The 19,471-nt window shown below is 37.4% G+C and overlaps 1 protein-coding gene across 4 annotated transcripts in view; it reads left to right on the forward strand.

The window, feature by feature from the left end:
• The window catches only part of Scaper (S-phase cyclin A associated protein in the ER), a 467,165-nt gene that overhangs the window by 357,158 nt on the left and 90,536 nt on the right, over positions 1–19,471 (forward strand). For all 4 annotated transcript variants that reach the window (XM_050119436.1, XM_050119434.1, XM_050119435.1 and 1 more), the window contains one exon: positions 10,007–10,122. In XM_050119436.1, the coding sequence (XP_049975393.1) occupies positions 10,007–10,122 (116 nt within the window). The remainder of the gene's footprint in view (positions 1–10,006; positions 10,123–19,471) is intronic.

Raw genomic sequence — 19,471 nt, forward strand, 5'->3', positions numbered from 1 at the left:
ATAAAGTTTCCCTTGACAGGAAGCACTATAGACTTGAGGAGCTGCAAATGTCTAGATTGGAGAAGACTCTACATTGTTCCTAAAAGCAAAGCTCCCAAAGCTTGAAAGGGAGCCGTTGCTTTCATAGCTAAAAATAAATAGTAAAAGACATAAAAGAATTATAAAATCTAAGAATTTCTTAAGGACCTTGAAAATAATCTACTTCTGTGTGAACACTATATATGAAAGAAAGATGTATCACAGAATAATTAAGGTGGTTGTTTTGCTAGTGTAAAAAATTGTATATAATCTCTTGTCTTACTATATTTTTCTGATTTATTTTATAGGTCATTATTTTGAATTGACATATAAGCAGGCTTGTTCAGCTAGCAATTTGTCATGTCAAATATGTAAGGAATATACAGCTAGTACTTTAGTAGTTCAAATCTGGCTGAAGATATGGCTCAGTGGTTAAGAACGCTTGCTGCTCTTCAGAGGATCTGTGTTCTGTTCTCAATACCCTTCTTTATCCAAATACAATAGTAACTCTAGCTTGGGGTGATCTGATGCCCTCTGCAGATAACTTCAGTAATATGCATAAATCCCCACTCATACATATACACATAATAAAAAAATTTTAAAAACACTCTTACATATACACATATAATAATTTTTTTAAATTAAGTCTAAATCTAATGACAACAGCAAAAAAACCCTACACAATGAAAATCTATACTTAAGATTCTATACTCAAGAAATACATGTGTATTGCTTACTTTTAACTATTTTTATATGTTTATGTGCACGTGTGTGTGACTGTGTATACGTCTGGAGGTCAGAGAACAACCTTGGGTATCATTCCTTAGGAATGCTGTCCACCAAGGTGTTGAGACAGATTCTCTTTGCAGGAGGAAGCAAATGGATTGGCTGGGAAGATGGGTAGATTTCAGAGGATGATGTGGGTAAGGAAGATCAGCGGATGCAGTGTCAATTCAGGAAATTATATACCATTTAAAATGGCTGTAGTGATGGGACTGGAGAGATGGTTCAGCAACTAAAAGCACTGATTGCTCTTCCAGAAGACCAGGGTTCAATTCCCAGCACCCACATGGCAGCTCACAACTGTCCGTAACTCCAGTTCCAGTGGATCCAATACCCTCACACAGACCTATATGAAGGCAAAAACCAATGCATATAAAATAAAAATAACTTATTAAAGTGGCTGTAGTGTAATATGGGTGGGAAAAAGTGACAAGGTGATTACAGTCCAGAGGACATAACTGATCTGTGTTCCTGCTGATGAGGGAAAACGTATTTTGTGATACAGGGCACCACACAGTTAGTTGTTCCCTCTAACTATTGTTTGTGCCTCATTCTCCTCCCCTCTTCCATGCAGTACATTCTTTCTGCTTACTATTCTCAGATCCCCACCTCTCCATCCTTGCTAGAGTGGTGTTGTGTGCTCCCAGTACCTGTAAAGGCACAGCTGCTTTTTAGCATCTTTATAGTTCTATTTAATAACTTTCTTTGTATTGTGGATATATGAACTTACATCTGACTTAAAGCAAAAATCTACTTCCAGTTCATACTAAAAGCCTCATTAAATATGAATTGACCATCAAATTTGTCTATCAAATGAGCTTGTAATGGGAAAAAGATTTATATTTGCATTTCATAAAGAAGAAGGAGCTATCATGGGCCCCTGTTCTCAGGCTTAATGACTCCTCTGAATTGTATTTGCCTTAAATAAGCAGACTTTACACATCTCATTCCACTTTAGTAAAGCCTGATTCTCACTCAGTCCAAACAGCAGCAAAGCACAGCTCTGATGTAGGAGTTCAGTGGGGCAGTACTAACCCTTCTCAAACATTTGCTCAGGTTTACTTAGCAAAATCAAGAAAAATAACCACACATATTCTAGGAAGACCCATTGTATTGTACTGTTCTTCACATAAGAGCATATTATTTGGAACATTTTGTTGTTTTGTTTTGTTTTGTTTTTCAATGCAGAGCTTCTCTGTAGCTTTGGAGCCTGTTCTGAAACTCTTGTAGACGGGATGGCAGAACTCAGAGAGATCTGCCTGCTGCTGCCTCCCGAATGCTGGAATTAAAGGCGTGCGCCACCATCACCCAGTTCCGTTTGGAACATTTTAATGCATAACGGGTTCAGAATTTATGTTACCCACTTTTCATCCATGAGTAAAGTATAAGCTAATCTGTGTACCTAGAAGTCCCCCAACCTCATTTTGCCACTTACCTAATATTTTGTATCAGATAATCTCCTAAGTGATATTTTTCAGTGTTTTTCTTTTTTGGTTTCTCCCATATGCCCTTTTTAATGCTAAAGAAGAGGGCCTAAACCAGAAAGCAGGTTTCAGATAATCCCTGTGCAAAGTATCTGACAGTGTTTATCACTACTTCCTTTCATTTCCTTTAGACTGAAGTAAGCAGACCCCATGCTTGTAAGCAGAATCATTTCTAATCTGGCCATACTTCATTTTTTTTCTGTGTCCCATTGCAAGTCTTTTAGGGCAGCTGCTTCCCCCTGCAAAAGAAAAAAAAATCATGCATAAAAAACACCAGGCAGTATCTTGCTAAAATGAGAATGAGAACCCACAGAGATGTGCTAGGTTCACTGACCTCCAGGAAAGAAAGGAAATGGAGTTGGGTTTGCAGGGTATTGCAGGACAGTTGAGATGAAGCTAAGTAGAGTCCATTTTGGACCAGCTGGGATCTCTACTAACTCTGGTCCCACATTCCTTCTCACCTCACCAAAGCCCTGCTTCTCCCTGCTGTGTGCACATTTTGTCCCCATTTCAAGAGCTAAACTACTGAAAAAAAAAAAAAACAGCTGAAAAAAACTACTCACATTTTCATTCCTTAGTAACTTGTTAGTTCTTTCATACTTTTTTATTTCCTTGTGACTACCAAACTTACATTATATTCTCTGGGTCTGGGTTGTTTCAAATGCTAAAGAATGTTTCAAGAATTTCTTTTTAAATGCAAAGAAATTCTAATATAGGAGAGTTCAGGATCCCACCTCAAAGATTACCTAGTTGTCAAAATAGGATCATGCTAAATACAATGTGGTACTCCAGCTTCTACCCTGGGAGAGAAGAGGCCAGGAAAATCCAAAGATGTGAGCAGTTGAATATTGTATCAGTGTGTACCCATGTGTTTTCTGAGTTTTTTTTAAATATTTATTTATTTATTACATATACAATATTTTGTCTGTGTGTATGCCTGCAGGCCAGAAGAGGGCACCAGACCTTATTACAGAGAGTTGTGAGCCACCATGTGGTTGCTGGGAATTGAACTCAGGACCTTTGGAAGAGCAGGCAATGCTCTTAACCTCTGAGCCATCTCTCCAGCCCATGTTTTCTGAGTTTTGATGCGGGTGCCATGATAAGAAAGAAAAGTAAAGCTAGATGAAGGCTGTAGAAGCTATGCTATCCTCGAAGCCTTTCTGTAAATCTGAATTATCACAAAATGTTTTTAAATTTTTAATAGTACTAAAGCCAATACTTTACAGGTTTGGAATATTTAGTAATAAATGTGTCAAAGACAAACATATACTAGATTTCCCTATAACGCTCTTGGTCTAAACCCCTCCCACACTCAGGAGTCACAGAAGCCTAGGTTTTTCTGCTGGTTGTTTCTGTCTCAAAAATTATGAACAGTTAATTGATGACTCTGAAGCTAGTTTTCTTGCATGTCTAACAGATATTCATCACTGCCTTAAGAGACTGTCCTGAGGACTGCCACACAGCCTGCCACATGTAAACTGTCAGTATCTTATTCATGCATAGTAACCATCTGGAAGGCTACTTTGAGAAAAGTAGAATTTGTATCTCTGGTTTCACTTTATCCTTGTTTTCACCCCTTAAAATTATTCATTCTTTCCTTAATGATGTATAGAATGGTCTGGGTCTTGACTTTTCCTAAAAGTAGGATACAAAAAACAAGCAAGCAAAATTAATGAGGCAAGATATAACTAAGATGGTAAGAGACCCTACAGTTGGCCTTCTCCCTCTGGGCCTTCCTCCTATGTCCCCTTCAGGTAGGCCCGAGAACAGGACCTGCCTTCCCTGAGACTCCTATTTCTAGTCTGCCCACATATACTCTGGACTTGGCTTTTCCAAGCACATAGTTGTTTCTAAGCCTTCTTTTCCTCATTGTGATTTGGCGGGATCCTCTCCTCTCAAGAAAATTTCTTCCATCAGAAATAAACTATGCTTTAGTTAATTTTATTCAGTAAATATTTATTGAAAACCTCCTTTTTGCTAGATCCAATATAAATATAATCCCAGATGTTAGAATTAACTAAATAACAAGTATGATCTAATTTATAATTTAAATTAAATAAATAGAAAGATTAGTAAAAGGTACAGTTGTTGGAGAGAAAGTGGGATAATATAGAATACTCTTCTCGTGGCTTAAAAGTACAGCCCTGGGAGTCCATGGACCCAGAAGAATTTGTCCATGTTACAGCTCTTGTCAATATTACCTCCTTGCCTAAAACAATCTCTTCCTTGGTCATAAGGTCCAAAATTTGTTTCAGAGAGCTTGAAAATATGGTAAAAATGCCCCCATTGTAGACAGTATCAATGAATTCCATACTAATTTTTAGTTATCTTTCATACAACACCTTTCAAAGAAAGAGAAGCATAGTCAAGCCTTGACATCTGCTATGAGTCTCCTCTGCTAAAGCCACTATCTCTCACCCTGATCCCTTCACCTGTAGTTCAAATGGGTTAGAGAAGACACAGTCCAGCACCCACTGAGGAAGCTTTCTAAAGGCTGCATATTTTCATGAGCATCACAGAGTAGTTTTTGTCTGGTCTTGACAAAGCTTCTCCAACCTTCCTTGGTCTCATCATGTTCCCTAAGCTTTCAAACTTTACTTTAAAATTTCAGTCTTTTTGGCTCCACATTCCCACAAGTTTAGAATTTCAGTCTTGTGATTTCCTTGCCCATAGATCCTTAGTCCTTTTGGTGCTGGTGCCTACAGCTAGAAATCTGAGCATAGGTACTTACTCAGATTGTAAGAATGTGGGGAAGCCAGCAAAACTGGCTGAAAGATTTTAAGGGGAAAGCAAGGGGGTGGTATTTGCCCATTTTGCTTTCTCCTTTTTAAGTTACCATTAACATGTGTGGATAGTAAAGAAATAGAGAAGCATGGCCTTGAAGTGTGGATAGAGCTTTACTTGCAGAGAACAATTATAAGAAGCTGCATTTCCAGGATCCCTGTATCTATAAATTGGACTACTGAGTTCCACATTTATACATGTCTCAGAACTATTTCTAAATGGGTCTTAAGGTGCCACAGATGTACAGAACAAATGCCTAGCCTATCCTGCTAATGAACATGCAAACAGTTTTCCCCATCTGCTGCCTTTCTAAAAGCTAGGAAGGCCTTCTTCAGTGATCACAAAGAACATAATGACTGTGTACAGAGAAGTCAAGTACAAAGGCCAGCAGCCTTTGCAGGTCACCAAAGATTAACAGCTGCCTCTCCTTTGATTGGGAGAGCTAATAACAGTTACTCTACTTAATAATTGGATGGGTTCCCAGGCCATGTAATTCAGATTGAAGCTGTCATTTTTTTCTGCCCTTTAACTAAGCTGGGTTATTAGAATGAAGCCACTAATCCTATTAGTCAGTTGTCAGTCCATAGTGGGAGAGAGCAAGGGAAGACAGAGCTGCTAAGATGTTATGCCAGATATAGAAGGAAGAACTGTACATTCCATCCCTAGAGGTACTTTTTCTTGATCAAATCATAATTATAAAACTTTTTAAAGTTCTTTATGAAATTATATTTTTAGCTTTACATTCTAGGTGCAGAGTATTTGCAAAGGAGGTAAAGGAGGAAGATAGACTTAGTTACTATAGAATTTATCCTACTAGAATAAAGTGTTTTCAGCTAAGGAGTAGTCTTTACTTGTTAACTGTTATATACATCCTGTGCTTGACTGTGCTTGGAAACACGGAGACCAGAGCGTTTAAGCTTATCATAGACACAAATAAATATATAGAAGATTTGGCTTTAGTTGAAAGGATCAGAAAGTCTCACTGGAAGAAGTAACTTTTGATCTGAGTCTTAAAGGATTGAAAAATGGCATGTGAACACTAAGACTGAGAAGGCAATAGTTCTGATGGAGAAAATAATTGTGTTAAGCAGTTTTAGTGTCGTTACTCTCTGTGCACGCTTAGGAGGAGCATGTATAAGACAGTATGTGGGAGAGTGCCCACTACTGGGGCATTAAGGTACCCAAATATGAAGAGAGCAGCAGATGCCAAATGATAGGCACAAAAAAATCAATGTGACAAGACTTGGGAAGAGACGGAGGAAGGCCATCTACTCCTGTCATATCTGAATTATTGTGTGAAAGTGATTTTATTTTTTCATTTATATGTTTAATGTCACATGTTTGAAAAGTTTCTTTTTAACCCCTTAATTTCAACATTTGAAACAATTCATCATTGAGATACCTTGATTTCCCTTTTTAGTACCCATGAGGTAAAGAGGCAATCTCAAGCCAGGTTTGGTGGCTTGTGCCTTTAATTCCAGGCAAAGGGAAGTGGGTTCGAAGCCAGCCTGGTCTATGTAGCAAGTTCCAGACCAGCCAAGTCTTTATGCATTGTCAAACCTTGTCTCAAGAAACCAAAAAAAAAAAAACAACAAAATAATCTCAGACATTATAGACTTATTATGACTGCCTTTAATGTTTAGAGAGGGGCAAGAGCTGTTTATCTTGCCTTCTTAAGGAGTGGGATCCATTGGGGGTTGGTCTTTCTTATAATTCGGACAGGTCTCGGTATTAACTTAATCTCATATGTCATAGGATGTTTTTGTTGTCTACTATTTATTATTAGTTGAGCCATTCGTCCAGCAAGTGCATACCATTGCCCTTTTCTGCCAGAACTAGGATTGAGTGACGAGTCAATAGCTCATAAGGAGCTTGTAGACTGTAGGGTAAGAGAGCAGATAAAACAAATAGGAGTTGATGGCAGGGCCTGAACGAGAGGCTAGGAGGATGCTGAGCAAAGTGTCCATCATCTGGCTGTGCACGTGGAATAGATCAGAGATTGCTTACTTCATATCTAGTTCAGAAGTATATATTACCTTGATTCCTGAAGGAACTGAATTTTTTAAATTTTACAGTTGATTTTTGCCTCTTGCTTTATTTTCCTAAAATGATTAAAATTTTAGGAAATTTTTCTATTTTCAGTAATATGTTAGTAAGAAAAATGGTTTAAGTTGGTTTTCATCGTTCCTGAAATTACTGATATTTGTTCTGCTAAATGTCCATTAGAGTCAGTGCCTTAAGATCTTCAGGAGGTCATAGCCATGTTGGCATATCATAAAAGGCTTTCAGCTGGGTGTTGTGTTTTTTTTCCATTGTTGTATACATTAAACTGCTCTGCTTTTACTCAGTCTGCCACTTCTACAGTGTTGATCTAGGCTCCTCCTTCCTGCCTCAAGCAGAAGACTAAACTGAATATGGGAACAGTAGGCATGGACAGAATGGGCAGCAGTCGAGCTGAAGCAGAAATAAGATTATCATCATCCTGGAGGCTGAAACAGTGTGAGAGTAGAGGAAAAGAAAAGAGCGTAAAGAGCCAGTGTCTTAAGATGTGTTAAATCTGGATCCTTGCCCTCAGTTACTGTGCTTTACAGATGTATTTCACGTGTTCTTAATAAGTTGTATATTTTTAAATATTGTATCTATAATTTGAGTATAATACAAAAGTTTTTTTTTTTAAGACAGGGTTTCTCTCTGTGTAGTCGGCTGTCCTGGAACTTGCTATGTAGACCAGGCTGGCCTCAAGCTCACAGAAATCTGTGTTGGGATTAAAGATTTGTGTGTGCCAGCATGCCCAACTGTGTTTACTTCTTGATGCAGAGCCCCTTCATTGTCTTCATTTGATTTCATATATCTCATATTACCATAGGCCGAACTAGTAGCTGCCAAATAGTATTCATATGTAACAATTCTATAATAGACAGATTTAATTTATGGTACTATTACACAAAAAGAGGATTGGCTGCAAAAGAGAAGTGAGGAAACTTAATTGGGTTATAGAAATAGCTGTGTCTTGATAAGCATTTTTCAGATTTAATTGAATACTATCTACTTAAGATATCAGTGTTTCACTCAGCTATAAAAAAAGTTGAAAATATCAAACCATAAACAGCAAACAAACATAAGATACTCACTTCCTAGTTACCAAGAAAAGATAAATAGAAACCTCACAAAATGTCAGCACATACTGTTGAAAGGACTAAAGTTAGAGAGACTGATAGAACCAAACTTATATAAAAATATGAACTAACTGAAATGACCAGTGTACCCTGATGTATACACAGATTGATTAAAATATTTTAGGACACTGTTTGCCCATAGCTAGTGAAATTAATTTTGTGCACAGCTGTGACCCAGAAGTTCCACTCCTAAGCCTATGCCCAATTCATCTTATGTGCCAGATATGTAGAGCAATATTGTCCAAATGGAGCCACATAAAACTAAAAAGCTTCTATACAGTGTAGCATATGAATGGGGTGGGTTTGGACCAGAATATGTTGCTATCCTATTTTTTTTTACATGTGTGGTAATTAAAAACTAAGGCATTATGGGGCTAGCATGAAACCTGACATCAGGGAGATTACCAGGAATCCACAAGGATGACTCCAGCTAAGACCCTAAGATATAGTAGAAAGGGTGCCTGAACTGGCCCTCTCTTGTAGTCAGAGTGATGACTACCTTAACTGTCATCATAGAGCCTTCATCTAGCAACTGATGGAAGCAGATGCAGAAATCCACAGTGAAGCACTGGGCCATGTGTCTGGAGACCAGTCCAGAAAGAGGTGGGGGACAGGGGAGGGAGGAGCAATAATATGAGCAAAGGGGTCAAGTCCATGGGGATGCCCACAAAAACAGCTAACCTGAGCTAGTGGGAGCTCACTGACTCTGGATTGATAGCAAGGGAACCTGCATAGGACAAACAAGGCCCTCTGAATATGGGTGACAGTTATGTGACTGGGGCAGTCTGTGGGATCACTGGCTGTGGGACCAGGATTTATCCCTAGTGCTTGAACTAGCTTCTTGGAGCCCATTATTTTTGGAGAGATACCTTGCTCAGCCTAAATATAGTGGGGAGGGCCTCAGTCCTGCATCAAAGTGATGTGTCAGACTTTATTGACTCCCTATGGGAAGCCTTACTGAGGAGTGGATGGGGGGGGGTAGAAAGAGCCAGAGGAGAGGGAGGAGGGAGTGGGAACTAGGATAGGTATGTAAAATGAGAAATGATCATTTTAAAAAATTAATTAATTAAAATTTAAAAACATAAAATAGTATAACGGAAAAATTGTTCTTTCCTTCCCCATGCCAGAAGACTACAAAGAGTTTAGAGAAATTTCTTTACATAAAAGTTATGTATAATTCAGAAATTATATAGAAATTATCATAGATTGAGTTCTGAAATGCTTAATATCCTAGCAAAAGCAAAGAGAAAAAATGTATACAACAAACATGTTCAGCTGCCTGGTATGCTGACAAACATCCCAAGGAGAAAACCTATGGAAGTCAGCTGCTCTTGTTACATAGGACTTATGATTATAGGACAGCTGTTTCCTTTTCTTGAGAAATGTGCTTTGCCATCTCCCCGCTGCTGTGTCCTGCCAATCCCTTACTTCTTTCTGCCTGTCTTATGCTATAACTTGCCCAGAAAAGCATTCTCCCCAAAATATGATTGGTCACCTATATTCATGCATCCTTTGCCTTCCCTTCAGGATACTAACTGTAATAAAAGTCACTTATAATGATGTGATTGGTATGTGTCCCATTCATAAAACTTTAAATTCATAATTCAGGTGGCCATGTCTATGTTCACCACTATTTGCCCTCATTTCCCTGCACCAAGAAATCACTTAGCAAATATATCTCAGCTGCACACTAAATATTTCATTTGCTTAGAATTTTATGCCTAGGATATTGTACTAACCTCTGTTTGTGTTTCTGTCTAGAATGCGGCAGATCAGATTGCATTTCAAGTTGCTGGTGGATTAACAGCCCTTGAACACATCCTTCAAGTAGTGGCCCCTGCCTCAAACATGAACACGGTTTCACGAATTCCTCCTAAGTAAGTATAGTTTCTTAATCTGAATTTCATTTGTAAGTAATTTCTGCCTTGTTTTTATATGGGGGAACCGCAAGAAAATTGTGTCTGTGTGTATTTAGACTTGAATAGCAAGAGCTTATATTAAGGAGAAAAACAGGGTTGCTTGACTTCATTTACAAAATCCAAATTAGCCTCAAAATCCGTATAAGGAAATCTTTTTAGTCTGTGATTCACTCTATACTTAAACCAAGAAGAACTGATGAAGTCCTGGAATAGGAGTGGAAGAAAGCTAACCTTCTGTGTTGCGTGTGAAAGAGTTAGGGCTATAGCCTGGAAATGAGCCTGCAAATCTACAGAAATCCTCAAACTCAGGAAGAGCATTCTGAGGCCAAGACTGCCAGAGTCTGGAGTCCCAGCCAGATTGCTGGAAACTGAATTGTACCTCAGTCACTAATGGTGGATTGTCCTTGTCATAAAGATCCTATGTACATTTGGATCTAATTTCTATCTTCTGATTTGGTCAACTCATACTGTTAGTGTCTGTCCATTTGAAGTATAGTATTAGAAAATATCATTTCAGAAGTATTTTTTCACAGTTGTAGCATATACTACAATTTCTAGGCAGTTTATGGGGATTCTTATTTGGAGTTTAAATGAGTTTTTGATAAAATTTTATCTACACCTCTGAGAAAATGTTACTCTTTTAGCTAGTAAAATAAACAGAAATTTCCATTTGTTCTTTGGGTGCAATAAGGGATTAAAAAAAAAACAAACACAACAGTTTGTCTTTTTTTTTCCTGGGATACATTTTGGTAAGATTAAAAACCAAAACAAAACAACAACAACAAACAAAAAAACACTCACCACATTGACTTCAGAGTCCCACAAATCTAGGATCTGTTTACCCCAGCAAGTGCCTCATTCACGTTGCAGCTCTTTCCCTATTTGGGTAGAATGTATGTAAGAATCTTTGCAAACTGTGGAAAGTGTTTTATAACTGTTAGGTGAAGTATCTTAAGTAGTGGTCTACCTGATTTAAATTATAGTCTGTTTGCATGAGGTACTTACAAGTAACACAAACTTCTTGACACAATTAACATGAGTTCTTTTGTTCAGCTGACAAGATAGAGTTGATTAAATGGAAGGTATAGCCCTTAAGTCTGTGAGATAGAAAGTGCCACATCAGACAGTTGCAGCAGACATAATGGTTTCTCTGATATTGAGGCATTTCTCATCAAAATATTTTATTCCCATGTCATTGCTGGGTATGAGAGATGAGACTCACTTATGTGTTGATTGGCAAGAAAGGAAGGAGAAAAGGACTGAGATGTGTAAAAAGTACTTAAGATTAAAAAGTGAAATGGATTTGATTCTGTGGTTCAGTGTTTTGAAAATCATTAATAATTCATGTTGTCCAGCTTGAGTTTATCTTGAGATTTTTAAATTCTGGTTTTTGTTTTTATTACTTAGATTTCTGGTGAGTATCAAAACACATGATACAAAGATCTTGACCTAGCAATCTAGATTAAATGCCATTTCTCAAAAGCTGCTTTTGCTACAGGCTAAGATCATGTTCTTATGCTTATCTGTGTTTCTCCTTAATAGAGCAGAAGAAAGTGTCCACAGTTCCTAAAAACAAGACTTATGTGAGAAATAGTATGTTCCCATTGGAAAAGAGAACTGGAACCCTGAGAGTCTGGTCCAGTGCCCTCCGCTGTCAGCAGCACTTGACCACAGTGCCATGATGAGAACTTGTTTCATTGTCAGTAGATCAGAGTTTTCAGCTTTACGTTGCCCACAGATAGAAACCAGCATCAGGAGCCATAGTCATCTAGTAGTGACTCTGGATTCTCTTGTCTGAGCACACACTCAAGATTGTAACTGTGTTACCGTCTTCTTAGAGCTACTGTGTTAAAGTGGAGTGTTGTGTGCTGCTTATCCATAGATAGGTGAGAGAACTTCTTCCCGTACTGTAGCCTGAGTCAGAGCAGGCTTCTGCGAATATGTCAGTGTGTAAACTTAAAATTACTTTCTGCACAAACTCCTGCTGTGGCCCTGAACTTTCCATAGAACCTTGGTACCTCACTTGCTCTCAGACGGCCCAGATCTCCCTTTCCATCCCTGATTAATTCTTACTTCTCATCTCCATGAACCTTCTGCCGTCTTATCTTATCCAGTATCCCTGTTTTCTTCTTCCTGTGATGCTGTATGGCTCTTAACAGAGAGAGCTGGCAGCTTAGGCTACCCTGTATTGTTTAATTTTCCTCAGTGATAAGCAGCAGACTTAAACCATTGTCTAGAAATAGCCATCATTTTGAACTCTGGAATCCTATGACTGACTGACTATAAGCCTGATGCATCTCTGGCCAGAAGCCCTGAGTTCCATGTGCATAGAAGAACCACTCCCTGCTCCTTTTTTCTTACCACACTGTGTATCTCAGTTACTTCACACAATGACTCCTTAGCCTTACTTTGTCCATAGTTACTGCAAGGTAGCTTCCTAAGAATAGTATTTCCTTCTATATTTCCTTTATTTTTAAGGATTCATTTTGTTTTTATCTATATGAATGTGTGGTTCATATGTGTACACATGTGTGCAAGTACCCTCACTGTGAGCTGCTAATTATAGGCACTTGAAATAAAACTTTTTTTCTCTGTAAGAGCAGGAAGCTCTCAACTTTTGAGCTATTCTTCAGCTCTCCCCCCCCCAAAAAAAAACCCTAAAGATTTCCTAAGGTGAAATTAAGAATATGGAACTAGAGATTTCATAATTTGGTTTTTCTTAGAAACAGAATAATACTGTGTCATGTAAATGTACCATATTTTCAGTACCCATTTGTGGTAGTTTGAATATAATTGCCCCCATAAGCTCATAGGGAGTGGCACTATTAGGAGGTGTGACTTTGTCAGAGTTTATGTGGCATTGTTGGAGGAAGTGTGTCACTGGAAGTGGGCTTTATGGTTTCATATATGCTCAAGCCACACCCACTGTCTCAATTTACTTCCTATTGCTTGTGGCACAAGATACAGAACTCTCAGCTACTTCTCGAACACCATGTCAGCCTGCATGCTACTGTGTCCTGACAAGATGATAATGGACTAAACCTCTGAAACTATAAGCCACCCAATTAAATATTTTCCTTTATAAGAGTTGCTATAGTCATAATGTCTCTTCACAGAAATACAGATTCTTAAACACCATTCATCAGTTGATGGATATGTAGGCTGTTTCCATTTCCTAGTTCTTGTGAATAAAGCTATGATAGGGAAGAAGTACCTCTGTGGTAATATAATATATAGAGTCTTTGGGGTCTATACTCAAGAGTGGCAAAGTTTCATCGTGTGGTAGATCTATTTTAAGGTTTATGAAGAATTGCCACACTGATTTCTAGAATTGGCATACCAGTTTGCATTCCCACCAGCAACAATCAAATATTTCCCCTTTTCCCACATTGCATCAGTATGTATTATTGATTGTTCATTTGATCATGGCCATTCTGACTGGGGTAAGATGAAATCTCAAGTTAGTTTTAATTTACATTTCCAGATGGCTAAAGATGTTGAATATTTTTTTAAAAAATGTCCACTGGTGCAATAGTGGCACAAATGATATAGGAATAACCAACCACTTTTCTGATTGGATCCAGAGTCAAGTGGATGAAACCCATACCTGGCACTGTGAAAGGGTCCAAGAACATATACTAAATAGGTCATAGTCCCTAAGAGACAACCTAAAACTTTTTCTACTAAATGGACATAGTATTAAAATGATTTCTAATGATTTGTTGCTGTGGTGGTTTGCATGGGAATGGTTTCCATAGGCTCAAGTATTTGAATACTTGTTCCCCAGTTGGTGGAACTGTTTAGAAAGGATTAAGAGATATGTCTTAATGGAAGAGGTATATCACTGGGTAGGGGGTAGAGTGTAAGGTTTAAAAAGCCCACACAGTCCCCAGTTAGTTCTTTCTCTATTTCTACTTATTATGAATCATATGTGAGCTCTCGGGTACTGATCCAGCACCATGCTTGCCTACCTGCCTACTGCCATGTTCCCAGATGTGATGGCCATAGACTTTCATCCCCTGGAACCATGGGTCCCAAATTAAATGCTTTCTCGTATAGGTTCCCTTAGTCACAGTGTTTTGCCACAGCAATAGAAAAGTAACTAAGATGGAAGTAGACTAGTGATGACAGGTCTGACCATGTTGTTCTTTGGAGAAATGAAAGACTTTGGGACTTGGAGCGGTTCTTTAAACATGTGAGTTCTGTAAGAACAGGTAACGGTACTTGCCACCGTCTTAATCTTTAAGGGTTCCTCATCCTTTTAGAATTAGAACTTAGTTTAGATCTTTAGAGTATTATTTTCTACTTATAAGCAACTGAAATATGAAAATATTTAGACTTTGCTGTCTAAAACATGATCACAGTGGACCGTGTCTGGCCATCTTAATAAAAAGCAAGTGTTTCATGAGAATTAACCATTCATTACACCAATTACTTATCTGACCCTAGTAGCTAATTGCCTAATTTTAAGGTGAGGTTAAGATGTTTAAGGTCAGAGAGACTGGGTGGTGGTGGTGCACGCCTTTAATCCCAGCACTCAGGAGGCAGAGGCAGGCGGGTCTCTGTGAGTTTCAAGGCCAGCCTGTTGTACTAGTGCCAGGATAGGCACTAAAGCTACACAGAGGAATCCTGTCTCAGAGGGGGAAAAAAGGCTCACAGAGTGGTTACATACATAAGCCTGTCTTCCTTTCTTCATGCTCCCAACCCTAAATCCTAGCAGCATAATTCGACTCAAAACTTTAATCCTGCAGCTACAGCATGAAGCTCTTTTTGTAAGTTAATAATGTATTTATTATTAGAATTAGCTGTAATTTTAACAACTAGAAAATAGATATCATATTTTATACGATAGTGTTTATTGAAAGCAGTAAAATTTTACAGCATTTAACAAAAGAAACAAATGATTGGTTTGTCTCATTTCAGGGAAGGCTTTTTTTTATTTGAATTACAATTCTGCTCATCTCAGGGAAACCATAGTATCTATCTACCCTAAAACATGGTGTGCTCAAGCAGTAGACACAGACTTTCAGGGAACTAACCTTCTCTTACTCCTCTCTTACACATCATGCAAGGAGAACCAAATGCTCAACTGTGCACCAAACTGCTGCTAGAAAGTACCCTCATGCACGATAAGAGAAAGTGACACTACAAGGTCCAGGCACATGTGCTGTGGAAGCAGCAGTAGCAGTGTTACGACTTTGGTGTAGCCATACCTGCACAAAGGCAGCCGCTTTCCCCGTGTGACTGTCACACAATAAATTTATTGAATAATTGCAGGATCTATTACATTTTTTACCAAATTACTATTTTATTTAGGTAAAGAAACAAAAGTTTTAAAAAACTGGTTTCTCCCCCATCATCACATCAACTGAACTGACACTGTCATGTACTCCCTCCTCTCTGCCTTATTGCCTACCTGCTGTCACCAAAAAACAGCTTAACCAACCCATATTCTTTGAATTTCTTATATTCCAAGATCTGTATGTTTGTCATCAAAAAAATCTTTTACCGCTTTGAAGAATATGAGATTAATAAATATATTCTGTATCACATCATACAACAAAAGGAAAGAGAACAGTGTAATTGAAAGTGTTAGTGTCTGAGGACCTTTGGTTGAATATCTCATAAGCTAGTCTTTGTGGGTGGCAGTGCTGTATGTACTGCCATATTGTAGATATAGTACAGTGTTGTATTATTTACTGCTCTAATAAAATGAAAGCATTTCATTGGGATAGTTTTAAAGACTGATAATCTGATTGCAGAGGATTTGTTGTTACTGTGTTTTTAGAGTTTGTGTGTGGGAAGACCATCATTGTTTGGCTAACCTTGATTTATGCTTTTGTAGTTGGGTGTGGGTACTGTGTGTGAGAGATGGTTTGGGGCCACTTTTTTTTTCATAACAGACTAAGAATTAAATTCACTGGTACATCATTTGGTAGTGTGAACCAAAGTCGTTTGTAACTATTTGTATGTAGAAGATACAATGTTCAGGGGAAATGTAACAATTATTTTCAGGGGCTGAAGAGATGGCTCAGTGGTTGAGAGCACTGCCTGCTTGCTCTTCTAAAGGTTCTAAATTCAATACCCAGCAACCACATGGTGGCTCACAACCATCTGTAATGAGATCTTGTGCTCTCATCTGGCCTGCATGCATGCAGACAGAATGCTGTATATATAATTAATAAATAAATAAATCTTTTAAAAAATTATATTCAGAAAAATATGCAAGATTTCTGTGTATTTACTGCCTATTTAGGATAAATTTATCAAATAATTTCCTTCTCATAAGTTCAGATGTAGCTTTTTAAATAGTTGGGACCCATGTTGCATTCCACTGTGTCCACTATGTCATAGACTTTCAGTAATGTTAGCAAAATACTATTTACCAGTATGGAAGAAACTCAAGATCTAACCCACTGCTAAATAATTGCATATTTATAGACAGGAAAAATTAATATATGTTTTAAATCACATTTTATCTCTAAAAAACAAGTAACTTTCTCCAGTAGGCAAAGTAAAATGAAATGTTTTAGAAGCTAACTAGCCATAGTGATTGATAAATATATTTCTTCACTTGGCGTACTAAGGTATTTTGTTTATGTCTCAAAGGCTTTTTGAATAGATGGTTACAGTTGACAGCTGTTGAACCACTAATAAGATTAAAGTAAAGAAATTAGTTGTGTCAACTTTAATCTGCTGTTTAGCACTGCAAACCACCTGGGGTCTTCTCCAGAGCCATCTTATTTAATACTGAACTTTAAATTACATAATCGGATCCTATCTTAGATTATGTTTAAAGACTTTATAATAATAGCTGCCTTATATCAAATTAATATTAGCAGTAAAAATAATGGTTTAGCACTAGAAATAAAAAATTATTAATTTGGTACTTACCCTACATTTTAATGCATTATTGTAATGTTTCAACATACTTTCTAAGTTAGAGGTTAATTTGAAGAAATACAGATGAGCTTATTAAGTCAGTGCTTTAAATATATATATATATATAATTTTCAATCTAAAATTAAAATGTCACTATGGAATACTGAAATTGCATATTCTGTGTGTGCCTAATTTATCAGTTTAAAACACTTTGAAATATCACATCTAGTTGGAAATTTCTTACTCCTTGCTCTGAGGAATTATTAGGACAATTATTTTAAAGTTAATTTAAATTTCCCTGACATTTTATTATGTATGTAGCATAATACTAATGTTGATATAGTGAAAGTTGACTAGTTAACAGACAGGATTAGCATCATGGAAAGACCCCTTTTGAATGGATGGGTGTTGGGTGTTTAAGTCCTTCGCTGTGCCCCTCATTCTTAACTCTCCCAGCATCTGAAAGGCAGTGGGGGGGGGGTTATACTAGCTAAAACAGGGTGTGGCAGTGAGATGACGCTGCCTGACAGCCTGAGTGAGCGTGACCCCTGAGCCACACGCAGAAAGACAGAAAAGATTCCCACAAGCTGTCCTCTAATCATACGTGCATTGTGGCACATTAAATTTCATATGATTTTTAAAAGCAAACTTGAAAAACAATGCAGGACAAATGGTAGAAATTTTAACCTTTTCTCAATAACTAACACTGAGTCACCTGTCACAATTATCAATTTCAATTTTAAAAAAACTACCAAAATGTGCCACAAATCTAAATTCTCTGTTGTGAAAAAAATATCAAAATTGAATAATTTCTTCCTGTTTAAATTTCAGTAATATCTAATTTTCTTGTAATCTAATAATCTAAATTTCTTGCTGGCAAGACATCTTATTTACTAGGTATCTTTAAAACAGAACTTTACAGTGTTTCATGAAACACATCTTTTTAGCTTTTTAAGTTAGCATGTAAAATAATGAGATTTGTTGTGGTATTTGCATTCATGCATACTTTATTCTTATGAATCTCTCTTTACCCATTGCCCTCCCTCTCCCCACATTGTTCCCGTTTGCTTTTGTGTCATACACTGTGTCTTTCTCCATCTTCCCCTTTCACACCTCTTCCTGTTGTCAGTCTCTTTTCTGTCTTGAGACCTAGACACTCACACATAGGGCACACACAAACACACAACATGCAGATAGACATGCAAGTCTAGAGTCTGCCTCTAAGAGAAAACATGAAGTATTTGCCTGAGTCTGGTTTATTTCATTTAATATAATGATGTCCTCTTGTATTCATTTTCCTACAGATGTCATGTTTCATTTTTTATAAATACATAAAATTCCATTTGATACATGTGCCATATTTTCTTTTTCTATTCATCATTGATGGGGCAGTTCCATTTCTTAGCCTTTGTAATTAATGCAGTGGTAACATGCATGTATAACTAGTGTTGACTTCATTCTTCGGATATATGCCCAAGATATATGCCCAAGAATGATATAGTAGAGTCATATAGGGGTTTGCTCTTGATTTGTGAAAATTTTCCATGCTAATTTCTATAGTGGCTGTACCAGTTTAGACTCCGCCAACAATGAAGAGGGTTCCTCTTTCCCTCTGTCCTCATAGCATCTGTTGTCATTTATTTCCTGCTCATGTCTGTCCTGACTGGAATGAGGTGGAGTCTCAAAGTAATTAATCTCAAAGTAGTTTTAATTTGTATTTCCTTGATGGCTAAGGGCGTTGAACACTTTTTCAAATACTTATTGACCTTTGTATTTCTTCCATTTATTGAATTAATGATTTGTTGTCTATGTTTGCTGCCCTTTGTATATTCCTATGTAAATCCTTTTTAATAGAACTGAATATATTTTATTATATTTATTTACTAAAATATATAAGATAAAAGTATAATTCATATATCTACGAGAATATACACATGAAAATCTGATAAATGAGAAGCTTCTGTAAAGCAAAGAACACTGTCATTAAGACAAAAAGACATCCTACTGAATGGGAGAAGATCTTCACCAACCCCACATCAGACAAAGGTCTGATCTCCAAAATATATAAAGAACTCAAGAAACTAGACATTAAAATTTTAAATAACCCAATTAAAAAAATGGGGTACTGAACTGAACAGAGAATTCTCAACAGAAGTTCAATGGCCAAAAGACACTTAAGGTCATATTCAACTTCCTTAGCCATCAAGGAAATGCAAATCAAAACGACTTTGAGATACCATCTTACACCTGTCAGAATGGCTAAAATCAAAAACACCAATGATAGCCTATGCTGGAGAGGATGTGGAGTAAGGGGGACACTCATCCATTGCTGGTGGAAATGCAAACTTGTGCAACCACTTTGGAAATCAGAGTGGCAGTTTCTCAGGAAATTGGGAATCAACCTACCTCAGGATCCAGCTATACC

Source organism: Alexandromys fortis, unplaced genomic scaffold (assembly GCF_014885135.2).
Source record: "Alexandromys fortis isolate MF-2015 unplaced genomic scaffold, M_Fortis_MF-2015_v1.1 scaffold_167, whole genome shotgun sequence".
Classification (NCBI taxonomy): domain Eukaryota; kingdom Metazoa; phylum Chordata; class Mammalia; order Rodentia; family Cricetidae; genus Alexandromys; species Alexandromys fortis.